General features: G+C 44.1%; 2 protein-coding genes across 6 annotated transcripts in view; both read left to right on the top strand.

Annotated features, from left to right (window-relative positions):
• The first annotated feature begins 2,056 nt into the window (after window positions 1-2,056).
• Window positions 2,057-3,139, top strand: FMC1 (formation of mitochondrial complex V assembly factor 1 homolog). Its single transcript, XM_039492298.1, has 2 exons — window positions 2,057-2,324; window positions 2,833-3,139. Exons 1-2 carry the CDS (start codon window positions 2,187-2,189, stop codon window positions 3,034-3,036), a joined length of 342 nt encoding a protein of 113 aa, XP_039348232.1. The 5' UTR covers window positions 2,057-2,186; the 3' UTR covers window positions 3,037-3,139.
• A 13,946-nt stretch (window positions 3,140-17,085) lies between these two features.
• Window positions 17,086-26,605, top strand: part of LOC120373599 (putative RNA-binding protein Luc7-like 2) — a 61,834-nt gene continuing 52,314 nt past the window's right edge. The window contains exon 1 of one of the 5 annotated variants that reach the window (XM_039492277.1): window positions 17,086-17,481. In XM_039492277.1, the coding sequence (XP_039348211.1) occupies window positions 17,421-17,481 (61 nt within the window). In that variant the 5' untranslated portion in view covers window positions 17,086-17,420. The remainder of the gene's footprint in view (window positions 17,482-26,605) is intronic. The other 4 variants (XM_039492267.1, XM_039492285.1, XM_039492250.1 and 1 more) reach the window with 4 other exon arrangements.

Here is a 26,605-nt window from a genome sequence, read left to right as displayed (position 1 = left end):
CTGGAGCGCCAGAGTGGGTCAAGCTCCAGACCCCGCTCCCCAGCAGGAGCGTGAGGCCTGGATTAAAATGGCTGGTGGGCCAGATCCGGCTTGCGGACTGCAGTTTGCCCAAACCTGCACTAGAAGAAGTTATTTTACCTAGCTAAGGAGTGAGATGTGTAATGATGATGACACCATGCTATTTGTCACATAACAAATATTAAAAAACACCAAAAATGTTCATAAACTTGAAAAGATTTGAAAAAGTAACATGATTGGCCCTCACACAAAAATACATTGCTGTTTTTTAAAGCTAGCATCTTGCCTTCCCTCCTTTATGGCATCATGGAAATCTATAGAAGTTGATACGAAAATCAACTCATAGTAAATGCCAATGGAAGATCTTCAAAGTCCATTTGAAAGACTTTCTTGCAACATCAGAAACTCTTTAAGTAGAACAATCTAACAGTGGCATGAAGACAATGGACATATTTAGGACACACATTAAGAATGACAACAACATGACTTCCATGGCAAATGATCATATGAACAGGCCACTTAGCGAAACATTATACAGACCAATTGAAAAAGAAGCCAAATCCATCAACATGACACTCAGAAGCCTGAACAGACCAGCACCAGAAAGAAATGGCAGAAAATGATGAATGTCTTGTGCTCCAAAGGATGAAGGGGAGAGGTCTGTATTTTTGTTTGTCTGGTTGGGGGGGGGGGGTGATGTTGTTTGAGGGAGAGTTGGTGGTGGTGGGATTTTTTAGCTTTTAGGATTCATGTTTTTGAGGTTTTCTCCACTACGTAAGAAATAGAAACTTTAAATTTAAGCTGAGAGGCTCATGTACTCATTTGACTCCAGTGGTTGGGAGATAGCAAAACAGATTGCAAAATTCAAAATAAAATAAGTTAGTAACACTAGCTTGTGAGCACTGAGCTGCACACCAGTTTGTTGCCGTAGATCTGCACACAAGGCACTAGGACTGCAAACATTCATTATTAAAGTGCTACTCATCAGTCCTAAGACTCCAGGCATTCAAAATACAGCAAAGGAGGCTTAAAAATAGCTCAGATGCCTAAAGCTCAAGTAAAACACATAAGGAAAAGTGCAAGTCACTTGTTTAGCCTGGATTAATGAATTCCTGGTCTCCTGCCCAGCATGAGTAGGTAGCCCAACTAAGTGTCCATCTCAGCTTGTCACTCGCCAGCCCCTAGAGCAGTGGTTCTCAAACTTTCATACTGGTGACCCCTTTCACATAGCAAGCCTCTGACTGTAACCCTTTATATAAAACACTTTTCTATATATTTAACACCATTATAAATGCTGGAGGCAAAGCGGGGTCTGGGGTGGAGGCTGACAGCTCACGACCCCCCATGTAATAACCTCGCGACCCCCAGTTTGAGAACCCGAGCTAGAGCCATTTCTCTGTATCCGGGCAGGGTCATGTGGCGGGTTGGGTTTATGTGTCCACGCTCCGTTTTATTCATAATGTGTTATGGGCTAATTTCCCTCCGCCTCAGAGTTTGGCAAGTGTCACAAAATACCCAGGGTTGCGCGTGCCCCGGTGGTGGGACGGTAACTGCACCAGGCCCCTGCAGGTAACACAGGGAAGTGGGGCGGAGCCTGGGACTCAGCGACTGCCAAAGGGCGCCGGGCCCGGCGGGATGTCTGGGCACTGGGCACCCCGGGGACGGGACCCGACAGCGCTGAGGGACAGCGGCCCCCCCAGTCCCCACTCGGGCTACAAACGGGGCGCGGGGGGGGCACTAAATCCGCGGGGAACGAAGGTCGCTGGGGCTGGAGGCAAAGACCGGGCCAGAAACCCCGCCCGCAGCCAGCGCGACTCCCCAGAGCTCCTTCTCTCAATTGCAAATCCGCCTCGGTGCTCGATTGCCCGCCCTGCCAGCGCGTTTGGTGGGTGCGATCATGCAACTCGGCCCTCTATAGCTCATCCTGGCGCTGTCTGTCCTGACGGCTTGTGCGGCGCCTGCTCTCCCTGACCGCGATGGACAGTTCAGCGCCCGATTGCACCGCCTCCCTGAGTTTGTTTGGGGTTTTTTTAGCGCTCGATTGCTTTCCCCTAGTTGGGGAGGAGTCTGCGCCAGATGTCTGCTTTCCATTGGCTGATTGGCGAGGCGGCTGCACCCCATTGGCTGAGGGCACAGGGAGACGGGCGCTGAGGGGGAAGATCGAGAAGATGGCGTCTCTGGGCTCGCCGCTCCGTACCCTGCGGAGCCTCCTTCGGGAGCTGCGCTACGTGAGCGCCCAGGCGGGCCGCCCCTACCGGGACATGGAGGCCTATCAGCACCTCCGGGAGGCCTTCCGCGCCCACCGGGTACGGGGCGGGACGCCGCTGGCCGAGCCGCCCCCTCCCCCCCGCTGTAGGAAGCTGCCGGCAACACCGCCGTGGCTCCGCCCCTCCCGCGTGGTCTGGGGCGCCTCGCGAAGCTCCACGCGGCGCTCGGAGTCCGTGCCCCGCCCCCAGGAGCCAGGCGGGGCGCTGCTCTCTGCTGCCCCCTGCAGCTCAGCCTGGCCGGGGCTCCGCCGCCGCGTTCCTCGCCTGGCGCAAAGTCGGGCTGCGACCCCGGGCCCGGGTTTGCCGGTCACCCGAGCTGCCTACTCGGGCGGGGCGGGGCGGGGCCTCCGGGGTGGAGCTGAGGTGACCCAACGCCCCGCCGCTGCAGGAGCGGGCCACTGGCCGTGCAGCGCTAAGCGGAGCGAGCACGTGGCGCGCAGCCAGCCCCTGGGTGCCCGGGTGGGGGACGTTGAGGCCAGAAAGGTCACCGCGTGTCTGCCTGTCGGGTGTGTGCTAAGCCTGTTGTCTGGCTTCCTCCTCTCTACAGATCACCAGTGAGAAACTCTGCAGGGCCCAGCATGAGCTGCATTTCCAGGCGGCTACTTATCTCTGTCTTCTGCGCAGTGTCCGTGAACACCTAGCGCTTCACCAGGCGTACCATGCCAAAGGGGAGCGCTCCACTGAGGAAGCTGCTGGCCTTGTGGGCCTTAAACTGCCTCAACAGCCAGGAGGGAAAGGATGGGATCCATAGGAATGGAAGAGGTCACTAGAAAGGTTTCAGAGTGGTAGCCGAGTTAGATTTTTGCTTTGTTACAATTCCTATTTATTGTTAAATAAAAATCAGTTTATTGAAACTTCTTTATTTAGGATTCCTCGCTTAGGTTTTCTATTATTCTTAGGCTTAGATTCTCACCTTAAGGAGACACAATCTGCTTATCAGATGCTAGTCAGATGCTTATCTGATGTGACAGACAAGGTCCAGGGAAACAGGGCAAAAACTCTCCCCTGACATGAGTGCTGAGTTGTCTCATTTTCTAGAAACTTTCCTGAATCTCTGGATGAGATTGTACGTGTCTAATGTTACCTGGATCCTTCAAACAGTTATTTTCTACCTGCCTTCCATATAGTAATTGGCTGTTTTAAGAGTGAAGACTGCTTGTAAGAAAAATACCAGAGGATTCCTAATGAGCACAAGAGGTCAAGACCTCAGATCTGTGCTGAATTGGAAAGATTTCACTAGCACCTACGACCACAATAGCCCATGCAATAGTAATTCAGAGAGAAGAGCACCACCTACCGAATCATCAATTTCTACCATAGCTGGGTTTTTTAAATTTCTTCAGGGAATAGAATTAGGTTTTCTCTAAAGCCTTCAATATGTTGTATCTTAAAATGTTTCACACAAGAGACCCGAGGGACATGGATTATTTAAGTAAATATGGCTACTGTTCTTTGCTTAGCATACATGCTGGAACACTAAAGGGAAAAAAAACTAGCAACATGCTTTCCTATTAGTCAGTAAATCAAGGTCTTCAACCTTTCATGATCCACCCAACTCTGAAAAAAGTTCTATCCCCAACTGTCTACTTTGAGACGGGAAGAGGGTATGAACTCCAAAGTCATGGGGTCTTCATGGAGAATGCCCTACCAGCAGCTCCTCTGTTGACCTCATGTATAGACGTATTACAGGAAGAGAGGTGGTATCTCATGTAGAAAGGTCCCAGGCCATTTAGGGGTTGATAAGTCAAACTACTTGAAAGTCAAGAAGCAGCCAGTGCATGTCCCAGAGACAGATGTAATGTAGTCAAAGAGCTATTTTAGGCCTGGTCTACACTAGGCGTTTAAATCGGTTTTAGGAGCGTAAAACCGATTTAACGCCAAAACCGTCCACACTAGGAGGCACCTTATATCGATTTTAATGGCCCTTTAAACCGGTTTCTGTACTCCTCCCTAACGAGAGGAGTAACGCTAGTATCGGTATTAACATATCGGATTAGGGTTAGTGTGGACGCTGATCGACGGTATTGGCCTCCGGGAGCTATCCCACAGTGCACCAGTGACCGCTCTGGACCGCAATCTGAACTCGGATGCAGTGGTCAGGTAAACAGGAAAAGCCCCGCGAACTTTTGAATATTTCCTGTTTGCCCAGCGTGGAGCTCCGATCAGCACGGGTGGTGATGCAGTCCGAAATCAAAATAAAAAAAGAGCTCCCGCATGGACCATGCGGATGTGATCGCTGTAAGGGCAGGCAAATCCGTTCTATCAGCGCTCCGTTACAGAAGATGAAATTCAGAATCCTTTTTTAAAAATCTCCAGACAGACGCCATAGCAGGGACTCAGCGCACTGCAGCGTGACAAGCGTAATGGAAAGCCAAAGAATCAAATGGATGCTCATGGACTGGAGGACTGAAGCTATCCCACAGTTCCTGCAGCCTCCGAAAAGTATTTGCATTCTTGGCTGAGCTCCAAATGCTTCTAGGGTCAAACACAGTGTCCGCGGGTCAGGGCATAGCTTGGCAATCTACTCACCCACCCCCCACCCACCCCTAGAAGCGAAAGGTAAAACAATCCTCTGACTCTTTTACATGTCACCCTATCTTTACTGAATGCTGCAGATAGACGCGATAGTGCAGCACTCAACACCAGCATCCTTGCTCCCCCCCCCCCGCCATGGGCGGCTGATGGTACAAAAAGATGGAAATCCATCCTCATCATCAGCATCAGCTGATCGTGCAAAAAGCTGGAAATCCATCCTCATCATCAGCCTATTGGCCCTAATTTTTTTTCTGGTGGATGGATGGTGCAATATGGCTGGTAACCATCCTCATCATAGCAACAGGGGGCTGAGCTCCATCAGCCCCCACCCTTCATGTGTAAAGAAAAGATTCAGTTGCCCCTGGACTAGCAGTGGGATGCTGGGCTTCTCTCCTACACACTGCTTAATGTCCTGTCTGGACTATCATAGCAGCTGGAGGCTGCCTTCCACTCATTTCTCACTAACAAGTCAGTGTGTCTTATTCCTGCATTCTTTATTAATTCATCACACAAGTGGGGGGACAATGCTACGGTAGCCAAGAAAGGCTGGGGGAAGAACGGAATCAACAGGTGGGGTTGTTACAGGAGCACCCCCTGTGAATAGCATACAGATAATTTCTGCGGGCTCTGACACAGAGCAGGTGGTTCTCTAGCACACTTGCCTATATTAGGCAGCACAGATTCTATTTTTAGATACCAAAAAGGAGGGATTGACTCAGGGAGTCATTCCCAATTTGCTTTTGCGCCCTGGCTGATCGGCCAGGGGCACTTATGACAGCAGCCAATGGTACAAAACGATGGAAGGTACAATATGGCTAGTAACCACTCTTGGCTTTTGCGCCCCTGGCTGATTGACCAGGGGCACTAGCAGCAAATGGTACAAAAGGACTGGTAGCCATGATCATCCTCAGTTCCAATTTATGGAAGGGTTTGGATGGTGCAATATGGCTAGTAACCATCTCTGCTGTCATGCAAAAGCAAAAGCATGCTTCTGTGTAGCGCTGCTGAATCGCCTCTGTGAGCGGCATCTAGTACACATACGGTGAGAGTCACAAACGGCAAAACAAGCTCCATGATTGCCATGCTATGGCATCTGCCAGGGCAATCCAGGGAAAAAAGGCGCGAAATGCTTGTCTGCCGTTGCTTTCCCAGACGAAGGAGTGACTGACGACATTTACCCAGAACCACCCACGACAATGATTTTTGCCCCATCAGGCACTGGGATCTCAACCCGGAAGTTCCAAGGGGCGGGGGAGGCTGCGGGAACTATGGGATAGCTAGGGAATAGCTACCCACAGTGCAACGCTCCAGAAATCGACGCTAGCCTCGGACCATGGACGCACACCACCGATTTAATGTGTTTAGTGTGGCCGCGCGCACTCGATTTTATAAAATCTGTTTTACAAAACCGGTTTATGCAAATTCGGAATAGTCCCGTAGTGTAGACGTACCCTTATTTAACAAGTCAGCTCCTCGATTTTGCTCTAGTTTCATTTTCCAAATGGATTTAAGATAAAGCCTCATGCCAAGCTCATTGTGGTAGTCTGATTTAGAGATGACAAATCACTCCAGCCACATCTGAATCTATGAGGAAATGTTGCAATCTCTAGGCCAAATGCACATGGGAAGGAGCACTCCAGGTTGCTTCTATCTGATTCTATGAGAACAGTTGGCGTTTAGCCACCCCCCACCCTTCAACCCTAAAGGTTCCAGTGTTTGGGAGGGTTCAAGGATCATTGGAGTCAAATGGGGGGTGGATATAACCTCCACTAACTCCTCAAGATGCTTTCCCCTGCCTAGCATAATCATTTGGATTTTATCAGGACCACTATAGGCTGTTAAAAGCCAAGATGGATATATGCTGGGAATTGAAATGAGTAATGTGATTGATTTCCATAGCACGATTAAGTGTGCCTCACTGCTCAGTCCAGTGAATGTGATGAAAGGTAGCTGTATTATGTGCATCTTCCTTGTCAGATTTAAAAGCTTGGTGACACACGTAGAATTACCAAACTGCAATGTAAATTAACTAAATGAGTGTGAGACAAATTGATGATGCTTCATAGAGACAGTGGTAGAAAAGCAGAGTGTGTTGAGGTTAAAACCTAGTACTACTAACTAGCACTAAGCACTGGCTCCCTGGGCCAACCACCTTTTCCTTTCTAGCACCTCTCAACCTAGTTTTTCCCTCTTCTGTGGAGGGGGGTGGTCCTTCATATACCTCTTGAAACCCTCCATACACAAAAATATAAATATACACATTATTCCCAGCTTTACTTTGCCATTGTTGTAGTGATTACCCTGTCTCCAGCTGAGAAAGGGTGGGGGAGAGGAGGAGGGGAGATTTCCCTTCCTAACCTGGTTAAAGCTGGTTATTTTTGAGCAATGCAACATACTTTTCCCCCCCTTCAACTCAAACTTTTATCAAGAACTTCAAATCTATAATCTTAAATCTGTTTTTTGTTTTACATTTTGGTTCAATACTAGCCATGTGTAAAACTATTTTATTGTGTTTCTGTCAGGGCCGGCTCCAGGCACCAGCTGAGCAAGCAGCTGCTTGGGGCGGCCAAGGGTGAGGGGCGGCATGTCCAGGTCTTCAGCAGCAATTTGGCGGTGGGTCCCTCACTCCCTCTCGGAGCAAAAGACTAGCTGCCAAATTGCTGCCAAAGACTGAAGCGATCATGGCTTTCCTCCCTCCCCCGTTTTTCCTGCTTGGGGTGGCAAAAACCCTGGAACTGGCCCTGGTACCTGGATGCAGACGGAAGAGTCTTTGGCTCTCTTGGGACTTGTAGAAATCAGTGGCTCTTTTGGGACACTAGATGGCAACATCGTTCTAGGGATTGGATAACTCGGAGGTTTGTGAGTTTGGATGGATAGCAAGTGCAGCGTTATCTTGTTTTTATCCTGGAGATCTCTCTAGTTTGAGCTAATTCTTGTAGCATTGCTCTGAAAATATAAGAAGCACATCCAACCCACTGGTCTTGCCAGATACACCCACAGGGACCTCTATGTTAGGGGAGGGGTTTCTGAAGAGCTGCTGTTATGACCGTCATCTTTCTACCTGCACTGCCATAATTTCATTCTGCATTTTAACATGATCTCTCTCTCTGAACTTACCCTGATATGAAAAGGGGAACCTTAAGGTGATGCTCAATTCCATCCAAACAGAAGCTCAGAGGGGGAAAAAAATAACTTGTAAAAAAAAATTTGCTCAGGCATACATTGTTGCAGGTGCTTTGACACACAATTCCATTCAAGTATTGGCATTAAAGTTGTACAAATATTACCACACTGTAAATGACAAAACAAAAGTATGCCTGTAGCAGACGTAGATGCATTAGTCCATAAGCCAGGCAACCTTTTGGTACCATGGGATAGGCAAATTCCCATTTTCTTATTTTTTAAAGTCCATGCATACGTATTACAAAAATAGTTGATTGACCTTTATGTGTGGTAGTTTAAAGATGGAATTGTATGGTTTCCCAGGAAACGATGCACGTAAGAGTAGACACTGGGTGAAAAACAGATATGGGCCATATTTTGACTAAAAATGAATACATCTTCACTCAATCTTGGGTAATTTTTGCCATTAAAATAATGAAAACTATGCCCCATTGCCATGGCAACCACTAACAACCTAACTGGGGGGGGGGAGGGTACACCATGCTTCATGTGAAAACATGATTCTACACGCATTAAAATCATAAATCCGTTTTACTCTGTATAAATCTTATACAGGGTAAACTCATAAATTGTCCAACCTCTATAACACTGATAGAGAGATATGCACAGCTGTTTGCTCCCCCAGGCATTACTTACTTACTCTGAGTCAATTAATAAGCAAAAGTGATTTTATTAAGTATAAGAAGTAGGACTGAAGAGGCCCAAGTGATGACATCTTCATCATCTGGACCCATGGGAAGGAGGCCCTTGAGGAATTCCACCAGGATTTCAACAATTTCCACTCCACCATCAACCTCGAGCCTGGACCAGTCCACACAAGAGGTCCACTTCCTAGACACTACAGTGCTAATAAGCAATAGTCACATAAACACCACCGTATACCGGAAACCTACTGACTGCTCTACTTATCTACATGCCTCCAGCTTTCATCCAGACCACATCACACGATCCATTGTCTATAGCCAAGCTCTAAGATACAACCACATTTGCTCCAATCCCTCAGACAGAGACAAACACCTACAGGACCTCTATCAAGCGTTCTTAAAACTACAGTACCCACCTGGTAGAGTGAAGAAACATTGACAGAGCCAGAAGGGTACCCAGAAGTCATCTACTACAAGACAGGCCCAACAAAGAAAGTAACAGAACGCCACTAGCCGTCATCTACAGCCCCTAACTAAAACCTCTCCAGCGCATGATCAAGGATCTACAACCTATCCTGAAGGATAATCCCTCACTCTTACAGACCTTGGGAGACAAACCAGTCCTCGCTTACAGACAGCCCCCCAACCTGAAGCAAATAATCACCAGCAACTACAAACAACACAACAAAAACACCAACCCAGGAACCAAACCCTGCAACAAATCCCGGTGCCATAGGACCTAACCACATCAGCTGCCTGTTCACCTGCACATCTACTAATGTGATATATGCCATCATGTGCCAGCAATGCCCCCCTGCCATGTACATTGGCCAAACTGGATAGTCTCTATGCAAAAGAATAAATGGACACAAATCTGACATCAGGAATTATAACATTAGAAAAATCAGTAGAACACTTCATCTCCTTGGTCACTCAATAACAGAGCTAAAAGTGGTAATCCTTCAACAAAAAAACCTCAAAAACAGACTCCAATGTGAAACTGCAGAACTGGAATTAATTTGCAAACTGGACACCATCAAATTAGACGTGAATAAAGACTGGGAGTGGTTGGGTCATTACAAAACCTAATTTCCCCCTACTGTTACTCACACCTTCTGTTTGAAATGAGCCACTCTCATTACCACTACAAAAGTGATTTTTCCTCTGTTGGTATCCTACTGTTAATTGAATTGTCTCGTTAGACTGACCTCCCACTTGGTAAGGCAACTCCCATTTTTTCCATGTACTATGTATTTATACCTGCTACTGTATTTTCCACGTAATGCATCTGAAGAAGTGGGTTCTAGCCCATGAAAGCTTATGCTCAAATAAATTTGTTAGTCTCTAAAGTGCCACAAGGACTCCTTGTTGTTTTAGACAGAACAAAGTAAGTTACCAAGCAAAATGAAACAAAACGAGCAAGTCTAAGCCTAATACATTTAAGAAACTGAATGCTGGTAAATCTCATCCTCAGAGATGTTCCAATAAGCTTCTTTCACAGACTAGACTCCTTTCTAGTCTGGGCCCAATCCTTTCCCCTGATACAGTCCTTGTTCCAGCTCAGGTGGTAGCTAGGGGATTTCTCATGACTGCAGCCCCCTTTGTTCTGTTCTGCCCCCTTTTATAGTTTGGCACAATGCAGGAATCCTTTGTCTCTCTGGGTACCCACCCCTCCTTCTAAATGGAAAACCACCAGGTTTAAGATGAATTCCAGTACCAGGTAGCATGATCGCATGTCCTGAGAGCAGTAGTTTCCCCAGGAATTGAAATGGGGGGGGGGGTGTTCAAATTTACAGGTAGGGAGGGATAGCTCAGTGATTTGAGCATTGGCCTGCTAAACCCAGCGTTGTGAGTTCAATCCTTGAGGGGGCCACTTAGGGATCTGGGGCAAAAATCAGTACTTGGTCCTGCTAGTGAAGGCAGGGGGCTGGACTTGATGATCTTTCAAGGTCCCTTCCAGTTCTAGGAGATTGGTATATCTCCAATTATAGACAAAATTCAGGGGGAGTGTCAGGGCTAATGAGATATGAATAAAGTAAATGTTTTGTTAGGATAATGCAAGTTAAACATAACAGGTCTAGAATTCTAAAAAATATATAATTAAAAAAAAAGTATTTAATTTAAATTGACTTTTGAAGAGTAAGCCATCATGGGATAAGAGGGAAATCCTCTCATGGATCAGTAACTGGTTAAAATATGGGAAACAAAGAGTAAGAATAAATTATCAGTTTTCAGAATGGAGAGAGATAAATAGTGGTATCCCAGAGGGGTCAGCACTGGGACCATTACTGTTCAACATACTCATAAATGATCTGGAAAAATGGGTAAACAGTGAGGTGACAAAATTTTCAGATGATACAAAACTATTCAAGATAGTTAAGTCCCAGGCAGACTGCGAAGAGTTACAAGGGGATCTCACAAAACTGGGTGACTGGGCAACACAATGGCAGATGAAATTCAATGTTGATAAATGCACATTGGAAAACAATCTCAACTATACATACAAAATGAAGGAGTCTGAATTAGCTGTTACCACTCTAGAAAGAGATCTTGGAGTCGTTGTGGATAGTTCTCTGAAAACATCCACTCAATGTGCAGCAGCAGCCAAAAAAGCAAACAGAATGTTGGAAATCATTAAGAAAGGGATAGATAATAAGACAGAAAATATCATATTGCCTCTATATAAATCCATGGTATGTATACACCATGAATACTGTGTGCAGATCTGGTCACCCCATCCCAAAAGAGAGATATTGGAAATGGAAAAGGTACAGAGATGGGCAACTGAAATGATGAGGAGTATGAAACAGGAGGAGAAATTAAAATGACTGGGAATTTTCAGCTTAGAAAAGAGACGACTAAGGGGGGATACGATAGAGGTCAATCAGCACAGGCTAAGTACAGTTTTACTGACCTTTACTCATACAATAAGAACAACATTTCATTTCCCACCCCCCACGCCCTGCATTCAAGTGATTTGTAACCCAAACTCAGGCAAAATCTATCACTTGGGCAACACAGATCTGTTTGCTGGATACCTAGGTAGATTAGGTGTGAATGTAAATACAATCTGGTCCTGAAGCCTTTCCCCCCAGCCTCCAGCTCATCACTAGCTGTCAGGGAGAGCTCATTTAGACTTTGCTTACAAATTATCATTTGAAATTATTAGGTTGGCCAACATCACCGAAATGAATGCACTGACATTGTCATAAAAAACAGCTGTATAAGGAAGCTAGTCTATGTTCATACTTTTGAAATCTATTATACTTTTTCAGATATATGTATTTTATCATACACTGTATATGCTTTTAAAGTGTGTATTAATGTTTCAATTTAAATTCAAATTTCCAAACAGTCACTAAATTGGCATGTTTGAGAGTAGCAGTGGTGTTAGTCTGTATCCTCAAAAAGAACAGAAGTACTTGTGGCACCTTAGAGACTGACACATTTATTTGAGCATAAGCTTTTGTGGGCTATAGCCCACTTCATCGGATGCATAGAATGGCACATATAGTGAGGAGATTATATATATATATATATATATATATATATATATACACACACACACACACATATACAGAGAACATGAAAAGGTGGGAGTTGCCCAACCACTCTAAGAGGCTAATTAATTAAGATGAATTATTCTCAGTAGGAGGAAGAAAAAACTTTTGTAGTGATACTCAAGATGACCCATTTAAGATAGTTTGACAAGCAGGTGTGAGGATACTTAAAATGGGGAAATAGATTCAATGTGTGTAATGGCTCAGCCATTCCCATTCTCTATTTAAGCCTAAATTGATTGCATCTAGTTTGCATATTAATTCAAGTTCAGCTGTTTCTCGTTGGAGTTTGTTTTTGAAGCTTTTCTGTTGCAAAATTGCCACCTTTAAATCTGTTACTGAATGGCCAGAGAGGTTGAAGTGTTCTCCTACTGGTGTTTGAATGTTATAATTCTTGACGTCTGATTTGCGTCCCATGTATTCTTTTGCATAGAGACTGTCCGGTTTGGCCAATGTACATGGCAGAGGGGCATTGCTGGCACATGATGGCATATATCACATTGGTAGATGTGCAGGTGAACGAGCCTCTGATGGCATGGCTGATGTGATTAGGTCCTATTATGGTGTCACTTGAATAGATATGTGGACAGAGTTGGCATCGGGTTTTGTTGCAAGGATAGGTTCCTGGGTTAGTGTTTTTGTTCTGTGGTGTGTAGTTGCTGGTGAGTATTTGCTTAAGGTTGTGGGGGCTGTCTGTAAGCGAGGACAGGTCTGTCTCCCAAGATCTGTGAGAGTGAGGAATCATCTTTCAGGATAGGTTGTAGATCTTTGATGATGCGCTGGAGAGGTTTTAGTTGGGGGCTGAAGGTCGGCTAGTGGCGTTCTGTTATTTTCTATGTTGGGCCTGTCTTGTATTAGATGAGTTCTGGGTACTCTTCTGGCTCTGTCAATCTGTTTTTTCCACTTCAGCAGGTGGGTATTGTACTTTTAAGAATGCTTGATAGAGATCTTGTAGGTGTTTGTCTCTGTCTGAGGGATTGCAGCAAATGCAGTTGTATCTTAGAGCTTGGCTGAAGACAGTGGATCGTGTGGTGTGTCCTGAATGGAAGCTGGAGGCATGTAGGTAAGTACAGTGGTCAGTAGGTTTCCGGTACAGGGTGGTGTTTATGTGACCATCACTTATGAGCACAGTAGTGTCAAGGAAATGGATCGTTTGTGTGGATTGGTCTAGGCTGAGGTTGATGGTGGGATGGAAATTGTTGAAATCATGGTGGAATTCCTCAAGGGTTTCTTTTCCATGGGTCCAGATGATGAAGATATCATCAGTGTAGAGTAGGGGCATTAGGGGACGAGAGCTAAGGAAGCGTTGTTCTAAGTCAACCATAAAAATGTTGGCATACTATGGGCCACGTGGGTACCCATAGCAGTGCTGCTGACCTGAAGGTATATATTGTCCCCAAATGTGAAATAGTTGTGGGTGAAGACAAAGTCGCAAAGTTCAGCCACCAGGTTTGTCATGTAACTAGTTCACAAAACTCGGGGGGGGGGGAGAATTCAGGGGGGGTGTAGGGAAAGGAGACCCCAAGCCTTCATTCTTCCTGGCCTGGCTCACAGGAAGGCTTGCAAGTAAACAGAGCCATTTACAACCAATTGTCCTAGTTGATGGGAGCTATCAAGATTCCAAACCACCACCATTAATGGCCCACACTTTGCATAATTACAATAGGACCTCAGAGTTATATTTCATATTTCTAGTTTCAGATACAAGAATGATACATTTATACAAATAGGATGACCACACTCAGTAGATTATAAGCTTTGTAATGATACCTTACAAGAGACCTTTTGCATGAAGGATATTCCAGTTACATTATATTCACACTCATTAGCATATTTCCATAAAACATTGTGGAGTGCAACATCACACTCTTCTCCTGAACTTACTGCCAGAGACTTGGATGCTGTCCGTGGCGGAGGAAGTATACCTAAAATTCCTCTTTGGGCTCTCCTCTGGGGCAGACACTATGTCCCCCAAAAGTAAAGGTGACCCTGATCCAGCTCACAGCTATGACAGACCCTTCACTGGTCAGCAAAATCCCTCCCCCAACCCCCTTTTCATTCAGGTTAGGCTTGCTTCCAGCTACAGAGTCCTTGGGATCTGTTCCCACCCCAGGAGTCACTAGGACCCCAACTTCCACCTTCAGGATACATGTCTCTGAGCACCTCTTCCACTTCATTCCAGTTCATGCTTTTGGGTTTCAATTTGTGTTATCTCTGGGCCTCAATTTCTTTGTTTTTTTAAGTCCAGGGCTTGCTGGCTCTCGCTTTCCTTCTTAGCAATTTGTAACCTGTGCAGTTTTAGCTTCTTCTGAGCTTTACTCTTACCTATTTTGCTATTTTTTCTGCCTCTATTTCCCTTACCCCAAATAAGCAAACAGAAAAGAAGAAACCAGTAACCACTTTGTCTGTTCTCCAGCCACTACACTCAAAAGTCACTTAAAATCACTACCAGTGTTTGAAAGCAATCAGCTGTGCACAGAGCCTACCAATTATACCACTGTGACAGGTTCAGTCACAGAAACTCCCTCAAGACTGACACTAGATGTGCTGGGATACCACTGAGAACAAACTCCCCTGCCAGAGAAGGCTTCCCTCCACTCCTGTCTTGCTACGTAAGACACTCCAGTCAGCTTCAGCACAGACCCAGAGGTTGGGCCATGGCCTCCTGCAGTTCACTGAAACTGAGATCCACACAGCTCAGGGGCTCCTTAGTTAACAGAGACTTTCCCAACACTCAGTATTTTGGTCTTTCTGGGAGCCTAAACCCCAAATAAATCCATTTTACTCTGTATAAACTTTATACAGGGTAAACTCATAAATTGTCCACCCTCTATAATACTGATAGAGAGATATGCACAGCTGTTTGCTCCCCCAGGTATTAATTACTTACTCTGGGTTAACCATTAAGAAAAAGTGATTTTATTAAGTATAAAAAGTAGGATTTAAGTGGTTCCAAGTTATAACAGAGAGAACAAAGTAAGTTGCCAAGCAAAATGAAACAAAACATGAAAGTCTAAGCCTAATACATTAAGAAACTGACTGCAGATAAAATCTCACCCCACACAGATGTTCCAATAAGCTTCTTTCACAGACTGGACTCTTTCCTAGTCTGGGTCCAGCAATCACTCACACCCCTGTAGTTATTGTCCTTTATTCCAGTTTCTTTCAGGCATCTCTTTGGGGTGGAGAGGTCATCTCTTGAGCCAGCTAAAGACAAAATGGAGCGGCTTCCAGGGCCTTTTATATTCTCTCTCTTGTGGGTGGAAACCCCTTTGTTCTTCTGTGCAAAGTCACAACAACAAGATGGAGTTTGTAGCCACCTGGGCAAGTCACATGTCCATGAATGATTCAGCTTTTTGCAGGCCAACGCCATTGTTTACATGTTAGTTTGAACATTCCCAAGAAAGCTCAGATGTGGACTGGTGTCTCCTAAAGTCCATTGTCAGTTAAGTGTTTCTTGATTGGGCACTTACTGAGAATAGTCCTTTCTCAAAAAGCTGACCAAATACTTCACTGAGGCTACTTAGAATCAAACACATTGAGATAAAAGTACATAGCCAATATTCATAACTTCAAATACAAAAATGATACACACATATAGACAACATAATCATAACCAGAAAACTACAACTTTTCCATAGGCACCCCACTTGACTTCCTCTGTACAAGACCTGGTGCAACCATAGGACCCTGGTTGCAACAACGATTTATACAGTCACAGTTCATGTCAATAATGTCACATCCCTCACAGGCAACATGGGTTTTTTTTAAGATACTCAGTCAACAGGTATACCATATAAATCAGCTGAATGAAATGAAATGGACACAGCCCCCTGTCTACAGAAGTGAGTTAATGAGGATGAATCAGGTGTGGCAATACCATTCAAAATTCTGCCCTTCATCTCCACACCTTTGGCATATAACATCAACAGACTTGAGATATTCAGTGCAGGGATATCACTGAATAATTGGTATTGCAGTGCAGCCTCAGATACCAACTGTTAGAGAACCCAAGAAGCTTCCACGAGCAGACAAAGTAAATTGAGTTTTTCCAATATTTGTATTATTGTGGGCTTGATATGTCACTTGCCAATGCAGTTATGGCAGAACATACAATAACATTAGTAGCATGGAAAAAGCTTCAAAAACACGAAAAGAAACATTTCTATTACATTATGTAGTATTTAGATCTCAGGAGTGGTTTAATTATCTATTTTGTAGATTGAGATTTGAAATTAATGTCCTTAACCTGATATCAAAATGCAACGGTTTGATTAGATTTTATTCAACACGTTCATTAGCAAAGTGCGTTTCCTTTCACTGAAGTCCTTATCCAACAAAAATCTGCATATCAGGATTTTTTTCAAAAACTGATGGTTAACCAAAAACAACAACCAGGCTCAGTTCTACTAAACTACTCTGCAAAAAAACCCACCATAACTTTTCATCGTTCGTTGACACAGAGCTATTCACAGTCCAGGAAGAGATTTTGCCCATCTAAATGTTACCAATGGCCTATAGCTCAGACTACACCAGGCGTGTCCGAGCTGGTCATTGCGGGGACCGCGCAGCCACGCAGCTGCTCTATGCTCCTGAGGTAGAACGCGGATTGTACTATCTTGGGGGGGGGGGGGAGGAGGGGGAGAGGTTCTTCTTATCGAAAGGGAAATGCAACGATTGGGTTCGCCCGACTCGAAGGGGGGTATAGAGGACGTCACACAGAAAAAGAACGAGAGCCCCGTGTCCAATCAGCACGCGCGCTAGCCCAGCCAGACGAAAGGTTCTAGAGTCCAATCAGGAAACGCGGAGCCGCTTTTGTCACAGACAGATATTTGTCTACTCGCCCAATCAGCGGGTGCTCAACCTGATAGCGCTGACGTCGAAAGGGGGCGGGAGAGGAGAGCGCGCGCACTGCGCGCCTTTCCGTTACTGCTGGCGCGCGCGCGCGTGTAGCAAGCGTGAAGGGTCGCGCGCGGGGGAAGCGAAGTCGCGAGACCGAGAGCAGCGCGAGGCAGTTTCCCGCTTTGCCCTTCGGGCCGAACCGCGAACGTGAGGCGGAGGCGCCATCGTAGCCCTCACCGGCCGCGGAGAGAGGCTCCGCCCGGACCCGTAACGGGGGCGAGCCAGCGTCGGCCCGAAGCGCTGTAGGCCGCTGTCGGCGGAGCTCACGCAGACTCCGCCGGCTCGGCCCGGCCGGGCCCCGCGCGCTCAGGATGTCGGCGCAGGCCCAGATGCGCGCCATGCTGGACCAGCTCATGGGCACGTCCCGGGACGGTAAGTGCCACCCGGCCGGGGGGCGGGGCTGCTGCCCCCTGCGGTCATAGCCAGGGGCAACGGTTGGGAACAGCGAGCGCGCTGGGCTGGCAGCGATGATTGGCAGGACGAGCGCCAGCTTCCCCCTGCCGCTCGGGGCGGGGCTAGGGGGTTAAAGGGCGGTGGCGGCGGCGCACGGGGCCGGTCGGAGGCGGTTACACCCCGTGTGAGGGGCGCGGGCGGGGCTGGCTCTGCTGCGGGCCCCTGGTGGCTACGGCGAGCTCCTCTAGAACCGGGCTGCGAGTCTGTCATGAAACCCCCATTGCCCGCGGCCCCGCCCGCCCGAGCTCGAGCCCTGCAGCCGCGGGCGGCCCCACTGCCCGGTCAGGTGGTGGAAAAATCCATCCTTCGTCCTGCTGGTCGGCGCAGGCCTGTCTTCCGGCCGGCCGAGTCCGCGCCCAGACGGTGCTCGGGGCGCACGCCGCGCTCCGAGCCACCCCGCGCGCACCGCAGAGGACACCCCCCGCCAAGTCACAGATAAACACTTGTAAATCTTCCCTCGTAGCTCATGGTCCCTCGACACCGCACTTTGCATTGTTCGTACAGGCGAAATCAGCCTTTCAAATCGTAAGGTGCAGAGCCATGGCGGGAGGGGTAATAATCCGTCCCAGGGAAGTCTGACCCAAACCATCATTTCAATCAGCAGGCGGGAATGATGATCACTTTTGAAAGTGAGAATCGAGTTAATAAAATTTACTCCAGCGGGGCTGAGGCATCGCCATTAGAGCTGTTCAGAAAGTAAGATAGGTAAAAAGGGAAGATTAATGTATGCAGGCTGATCCTACAGGAGATAGACTAGACCGTAGAAGGACCTTTCCAGCTTTACCGTTTGACATTCTTGCTATTCAGTTTTCCTTTTATTAAAACAACTTACTAATAACAAGTTGACAGAATATTGTACTGTCATTGAGATATAGTTTAGATATTTTAAATGTTATATGCAATACTGTTGAGGATGTATCAGACAGAGCCTGAGCTTGACCTTCAGGCCACATTGGCAAATCTTACCTGTTTTCCCAGACTCTTTCTGAGAAGGGTATATTGAAGAGATTGAGAAATGATTGCATAGGGGCTCAACTTTTAAGCATTTCTCATTAATGCTGTTTGTTTAATAAAAAAAAAGAAGTGGATTGGTAGCAGAGCATGCCATAATTTAAAAAAACTGCTGTGGTGGTAGCATAAAACTGGATTAATTAACACAGCTAAGACTAGAGTGAAACTGTGCTCTGGAGGTGTGGAAAATTAAGTCATATTTAATACAACTACGTCAAGACTTACAAATGAAGATGTTTTAAATATAGGCAACTAAATAAGTGGTCTGACTTTCAGAGGTGCTGAAGTAAATGAAAGCTGCAGATTTAGGTGCCTAACTTTAGGTACTTAAATTTGAAAATGTTGCCCATTTTATTGCTCCTTTTGAACCTTTCCCAGCTTCTAGAAAACTGAGGCTAGGGACACCATCCCTTAGATTAAGTAGTCCTAATTTAGAGAGAAGGCAGAGGTTATATGTCTATAATACATATAACATACTGAGGGAAAGTGAAGGTATATCAAGCATATCTCTTGGCATAGTAAATTATGGAAATACATTTTTGCATAGTGTTAAGTAAAACAGTCTCTTCCTGAATTTAGTGGTATGTATGTTATGGTAACTTTGAAAATTGTTTCATATTTTCTTTTTTTAGCGCTGGAAATACATATCTCACAGTTTTGTTGCATATTAATTTACTTGCATACCTTTTTTTCCTTTGCATATGCTGTTTTTAATCTCAAAACAGTAATTGGGATGAGAGGATCAGCATCCAATTCTAACTTGAGTACTTCAAAACTTGCTAATAAAAGGGAGAGTGTGGGAGACCCTTAGGTTGATAACTCTTAGCCCTGAGCTTATTAAATTGACCTTTTTTTGTACATTCGATAGACACAGTTCTTTTAAAGTGTTTAACAAGAATTAGTGTCAGACTCGTACTACAGTTAGGTAGTAGCTTTGTCCTGACAGTAAGCACTCTTTACTATTTTTAAATTGAAATATATTTGAAAATAAATATCTTTAACTAAAATTGGCAGTGACCATGTATGCTCAGTGTCAGGATGTTAAGACCAGTTTTCATTTTGCTTTACTACTGCTTACTAACAGAACTCTCTAGTATTTACTTAGTAGGCAGTAACATTTTATTTAAATGTTAAATAGTTCAGTATTAAGACAAGGTAGAAACTTGTCTTCCAATCTCTTATTGATCTGTCATTCCAATCCCACACAACATGTTTGTTGAGATTACTTCATTTAGTACTTGCAGGAAGTACAAATTTAAGTTTTTAATTATTTTCAAAATTTCACATATGTGCTTGTTATCTTGTAAACACCCAGTATAAGGTATTGAGCAAATGGAGCCCGATTTCTTTCTAAGGTAAAGTGACATAGCAAGTTGTAGTTATATAGTTCAGGATATGGCATTTATCTTGTATGCAAATACCCTGACAGATGATGTAAAGTCAAAGTTGAGTCGTCTGTTGATGAGGCTTATATGAAGAAAATCAGGGATTTAAACAAAAATTAAGTGATGTAGAAGAAACTATTAAAATGAGTTGAATAAAGTAATCTTGACAAGTAACCTATACAGCTGTATAGTTTTAGATCATGAGCATTTATAAGAACTGGAATCTAACTGGAAGCAGAGTACAGACTAAGATATGGAATTGTCTGTTAATGGAAAACAAAACCTTCTCTAAACATAACATCTGTTAGGATTCTCACCGTGAGACTCTAAGCTCTTGAATACATTTAGTCCATATGTAGATCATTGTTGGGGTGGAGAACAGGCCAGCAGTTCTAGTTCTGAGTGCATGCTATCCTATTTAGTTTAACCATTGCCTTTGGAGTATTCAGTTCAATTCCTGAACTGTGGTCTGCAAAGGACCTCTCCAGTCATTGCTCCAGCTCTTTTCCCCTTACTCCTGGAAACACACACAATATTTCGTAGTAAAGTCTTTGACTTCCACTCTGGTCCAAGTCTCTTAAATTTTGCCTTTTGCGCCAGCTGTTTCAACACTTCAATCAATGCTTACCCATGGTCTTTGTCTATTTGTCTATCTGCACTTCAACACCTCTGAAGCAGCTTTGCCCGTGTCTTATATTTTAGGCACCTGTTGTTTAGTGTCATTGCCAGTAGTTTTCTTGGAATTGGGAGCCTGTCTTTAGTACCCTGGTGCTGGCATTTGTGATGCATAATTTGAGCCTCACATCTCCTGGTGGTATATTTGGTTTTTTTTTCTGAAGGACATAGGGAGCAAGGAAGGCCACTCACAAGCTTCATTCCACATCCTTGCAACAGGACTATTAATGACAAATGAGCATATTGGTTGCATTGTCTGTGTATAGAGTCAACCACAATGTTAAGGAGTGCCAGAAATATTGGCAGATGTCACCTTGGGCTCTAAGGAGACATGAAGCATCCTCCAGGCAACTCCAGAAATTTATGTACATCTGACATGAGTCTGGGCCAGAGTGCTTCAAAGGGTAAATCTTCAAGGCAGAAGCCTCAGTTGGTTGAGACATGTGAGTCGTTTGACTTTGTCTGTCTGCCAGTCCTTTTGGCTCAAATGTAGCACTTCTGTGATCAACTCAGTGAAGCAGCCTAGTCATTGAAGTGTCCCACATCATCACCTTGTAATGTAAGTGCCCTACAAGCCTTGTCCCCGCCATACGCTGGAAGCCTCAGTTTTTCGAAGTCCGTGATACTAAGCTCCAGTCAACTCATGAAGTATTAGAAGAAAATCAGTAGCTCTCTGAGACATTGCTGACGGCAGACTTCAGTCAAGAGGTCTCGAACTCCATCTGTGCTCATGTTCTTGAGGTGGAGTTGGTGATTCAGTGATCCATTATATGTTTGCATTTGATACCCAATACAGAATGGACAGCAAGCTCTTCAGCCTCAATCTCCTCTGATCCAAGACACAGGTTATCACTAAATCAGTCATTGAACTCCAATATGCAGATGACTGGGCCCTGTGCGCCCACTCGGAAAACTATCTTAAAAAAGTCTGAGGCCTACAACCAACTCAGCCTCACGCACAACACCAAGAAAATGAAAGTATTCCTCCAACAGGCTCTGCATCACCAGGATCCTGCTCCCATAATTCTGATCCCTGGAAAATGTCTAGCACTCCCTTTACCTTATCTGTCACAGAAAGCTGACATTGACAAGGAAATTCAACACCGCCTTCCATGCACCAGTGCAGCTTTCAGATGCTTGAGAAAATGTCTTCAAAGATTGTGACATCAAGAACCAAACCAAGCTTCTCATGTACCAGGCCATTTTTATCCCAGCTCTCTTGTATGGCGCTGAAACCAGAGCCATGTACAGTGGACGCCTCAAGGTTCTTGAATGATACCATCAATGGTGCATCCGCAAGATCTTCCGAATCAAGTGGGATGACTGACACATCTGTGTCTGTGTTCTGTCCCAAGCCAAAACCTCCAGCATTGAAGCTTTGATCATCCACCACCAACTCCATTGGTCTGGTTATGTTCTTCAAATGCCAGAAAATCAACTCCCAAAGCAAGTCATGCTCTCACAACTGAGCCATGGCCAACAGACGAGGGTTGGACAAAGAAAGCACTTCAAAGACACCCTCAAAGCCAACATGAAGAAGTGCAATATTGACAAACTCTTGGGGAAACCCAAGCCCTCAATTGACCAAAATGGGAAAGGATCTTGTGGCAAGGACCCCAGTATTTTGAGATCCAACTGATACAACAGGAATTGGATAAACAGGAAAGGAGGAAAGAATTCGCTGCATCCCAACTCAACAATCCAAATCTACCCCTTCCATTGGGAAATGTCTGCCCCAGTTGTGACAAGATCTATGGATCCTGGATTGGTCTCATTAGCCACTTGCAGATCCACCAGTGATAACTGGCGATCATTTTATGGAAGACAGTCATTCTCAAACTCCAAGGGTTCGCAGATGACATATGTTTGCCAAACCAGCCAGATCGCTGCAGAGCCTCTGTGAGGCTACCATGAGGTCTCTAGTACCAGCTTCAAACCATTTCTTTATCCTTGCGCTGTGAACAATCAGAGTTCTCTGTGTAGGTGGGTATATTTTGTATTGTGAATAGTGCTCTCAGTGCACAAAAGTTCCAGCTTTGACGCTACAGTTTCAGGTGTCTCTTGCACTTGGGGCTACAAGAAAGTTGGTGCTTTCCAAGGCAGTTTCATGGTCACCTTGAACACATGCATTCTGAGAGTTGTTCAATGGAGCTACAAGTTCAGGTTTTCAGAAAACTATCCAGATCGCTTCTCCTCTGTCCCTACCCCACTGAGAATATGTTCATGCACCTTATCAGGAAGAGATGCTGCAAGAAATGTAGTACTTCCTGACAGAGCCAGTGAGCCCATGTTCTTAGTTGCTACACTGAACAGGGAGGTCAAATAAGTACCTAGATACACAGTTGTGGCCGTTGCTTTGTAGTACCCATGGTGAATCTCCACATGTGACAACCTCAGTGGACTCTGAAATCCCAGAGAAACCAAGTGTCATAGGGTGTCTCACATTGTATTCCGGTAACTGCCAATTCCACACAAACTATCCTGGGGAAGCCCTTCTCCATATATTTGATTATTAAAATGTTCTTGTAAATTTTCCTTGAGAGGGACTAATGTCCTTGCAAACTCCAACAACTTTGGAAATGTGTTGTTTAGAATTGATTCAATAATTTTTATGAAGACCATGTCAAAGTTGTTGGATATGTTTTGTGTTGCTGTGACGTGGCTGGTGTGAACTAGATAGTCATGTCAAACCTCACTGAATCCAAAGCAAGTTTGTCTCCCCTGCCTCTCTTAAATATTTGGCTCGCAGACATCTTCACCGTTCTTTCTCCAGATGTTCGCAAAAGATTACTCCTTTGATTCAGCTATCGAGAGGGAATTATGTTTTGTTTTCTTTGCGCTACAGAATTTGTTTACAGAGTAGGGAATAAACAACTCTTCTGTCCTGAAAAGTTTTTTGTTTCATTTTAGGATATCCCGTATCTGAGTTGGCTGATTTTGAGACTTTTATACTTTTTAAATGCTGTCTGTGTTTTGTTTGAGGGTAGAAGATATTTAGCCTCTCCCTTGTGTATTTAATTTTTGTTTTGGTCACATTATTTGTTTTGGACTTAGTGTTGTGTGTTGCAGCCTTGCTCTCTTTTCGGACATCCCATGTACTTTTTACTCTCCAGGAATGAGAATCTTGTTGGATGGTATCTTTAGAGAAGAGATAATTCCGGACATGCAATTCCAACAGGATTCTTCTCAGCTGCCCACTGCTCCCTCAGAGTTTGAAGGGTTTTTTTAATTGAAGTGATCTTTTGCTTTTTGCAGCTTAATTTTATTTCACTTCTTAATGCAGATTTTTAACATCAGGTGGCTTGTTTCTTTTGGGAGGTTTACGTCCTTCATAACTGGGAACTGATGGAAAGGTTCCCTGGGCAGTGATCATGCTCAGTAACTGGCATACATCTGCCATAGTGGGAGTGAGCTGCTGACTTGTGCTCAGCCCTGCTGCTGCTGCCCTTTAAATAAACAAACATAAAAAATGTTCAAGAATTTATCTCTGCCAGTCTCAGGCCGCAGAGTTGAGACCTAGGATTGAAGATCCTGTTGGAACAACATCTCTATAAAAAATAAATTGGTAGCCTCTTGGGATGGGCATGGGAATAATGTTCCTTCTTGATGCATTGCGTGTTCAGAAGTAAATTTTAAGTGAACTGTTTGACTGTGGCATATAGCTGTCAATTTTATATTGCCACAGTGTAAAGTATGAGGGATTCTGCGCTTAGAATATATTATTCCTATTAATATATTATGGTAAAGACAGTGTGGTAGGTATTAAACAGATGTAAACTTTTGGTGTGTAAGTTATGAGGAAAAAGCCTAATCTGTCTTAGTAAATATAGCTTAATACAGAAAAAACTAAGATCTTGATCCTGCCCTCCAAATGCAAAGACACATTGCCATTGTGTTTGGTTGCATTGCACTTGTGCCTTGGTATTAGAGTTTAAGCTTTAGCACTAACTGGTAATTCCTGCTAGAATATATGATTATAAAATGGAAGGAATAAATTTGCTGTTCATAGTATGTTTCAATACTGTGAACAAGGGATGGATTGAAATAAAACTAGTCTGTAGTTAGTTATTGCAAAAGATGGGTGAAATATACAAACTCATTGCCAAAATCATCAGTCAAAATGTACTGTAAATTCCTTCAAGCATGAACCAAAGGAACATGGTGGATGTTCACAGCAAAGTTTGATTTTTGGAAGGTGTTTTAAAATGACTTATTCTTATGAGGCTTAATCTTGAGAGTTTACAGGTACTAAGTGTGTTCTTAGCCCTTAAATTTTCTTTAAAGCTCAGCAGTATAATTTGGTCTTAGCTGTTGACTTTTGTTGCTTTTTAGTCAACATTCTTTTTATTTAATGTAGTAAAACAGTGTCCTAAAATGACTGTTGCATTATTACTGCCATTGTTTGGGGTCTGGTCTCCTCCTGATGTGTGTATTAATACTAACGGGGTGTTGTGTGCATGCATCTCAAGAAATGAGATAGTTAAGCATAGAAGCATCCTTGACAATTGGCTATTTTCCTGAATAGCTTCATTCCCGTTTAAAGTTCTTCTCCCGCTCACCCTAGTGTAATACATCACAGAAATATGGTTTGGGTCAGATATCTTGAATAAAACTGAAGCTGCTGTTTCTTTAGGTGAATTAAATCAATCCTTTTGAATTTCCATATAAATCCACTGTTAATCAACATAAATAATATCCAATTGGGAGCACTGAAATGGGTCATAATAGAATAGATGCTGATAGCTGTAACACATTAATAAATTACAATTATTATTAAAGATGTAAAACGGTAAGCCCTGAAGATTCGACCATGTAATACTTTGTAGGGGCAAGGTTAAGAATAGAGTTGGTCATTTGACTAGTCCAAAAATAATTGACACTATCTGACCTGTCAATTGACCAATATCAAAAGTAGTCAAATATTTTAAAAAACTAATTTATTAGAATAGTAACAAAAAAAAGATTAAGGTTTTATGGTCTCTAGTAGGCTTAGCCTCAATACATATGCCTTAGTTATAAAAAATAAGATATTTAACTTAGTTATTTTATCTCAGAAAAAGTTGAAACACAATGGAATAAAAAAAAGGCAGCATGGTGCAATCAAAAAGTTAGGCTACTGCTTACAAAGGGATAGGTTTAATTAATTGTATTTAATCAGGATAATTTAAAACACTTTAAAATTATTACTAATTGCATTTAGATTTTTTTCCCCTTGTGAAAACCCAAGGTTATATTCGTAAGTATTTCATAGGTTTGTTTAGTGACTGTTTTCATATGGTAAAATATTAAAGAGAATGCTGTGGCTGCTTAATTAAATCCAATCAGACCAAAGAGGAATATTCATTTTGATTAGTAGAACTCTTGTGAACCTTGGCTTATTCACACCCAAATCACTCGGTTATTGGAAAACTCTGGGAAGGAACATCTGCTATTGCATTACAAAATAATTCTCAAAAGGTTTCTCCCTTTGCAGCAGAGTCAGCCCCAGGCATTTGGTGTTTTTTTGTCTTTCTCCCTTCTCACACACCTTACCCAGCAAAGGCACATACAAAATGGGCCCTCACCTTATCCTAGCAGAAGGTCATCAGTGGGTTAGGAGCAAACTACATCTGTGACTGCATCTTCATCTATGACCTGCCAAGACATCTGTGCAGCTTTGAGATAGCACCAATTCACAGAATGCTTGAGACAGAGTATTTTTATTCAAGGGGATCTGCCTGTGGAATGATCTCTCAGATGAACTAACTTAGAACTTAACCATCTTTAGGGAATGTTACAAGAGCCTTCTCTTTGCGAAAGCTTTTTTATGATAACAGCAGAGTCGATTTAAAAAAATAAATCCAAATATATATTAAACCAGTCTTGTAGAACCAGGGAAAAGAGAAGAACAGAATGCTATATGCAGATCTAACTTACCCAGCAAACATTTAGATATTTATTCGAGTGAAGACCTAATACAGAATCCATAAATA

The sequence above is a fragment of the Mauremys reevesii genome, linkage group 1 (genome assembly GCF_016161935.1).
Source record: "Mauremys reevesii isolate NIE-2019 linkage group 1, ASM1616193v1, whole genome shotgun sequence".
Classification (NCBI taxonomy): Eukaryota; Metazoa; Chordata; order Testudines; family Geoemydidae; genus Mauremys; species Mauremys reevesii.
This window is presented reverse-complemented; position numbering and strand designations above follow the sequence as displayed.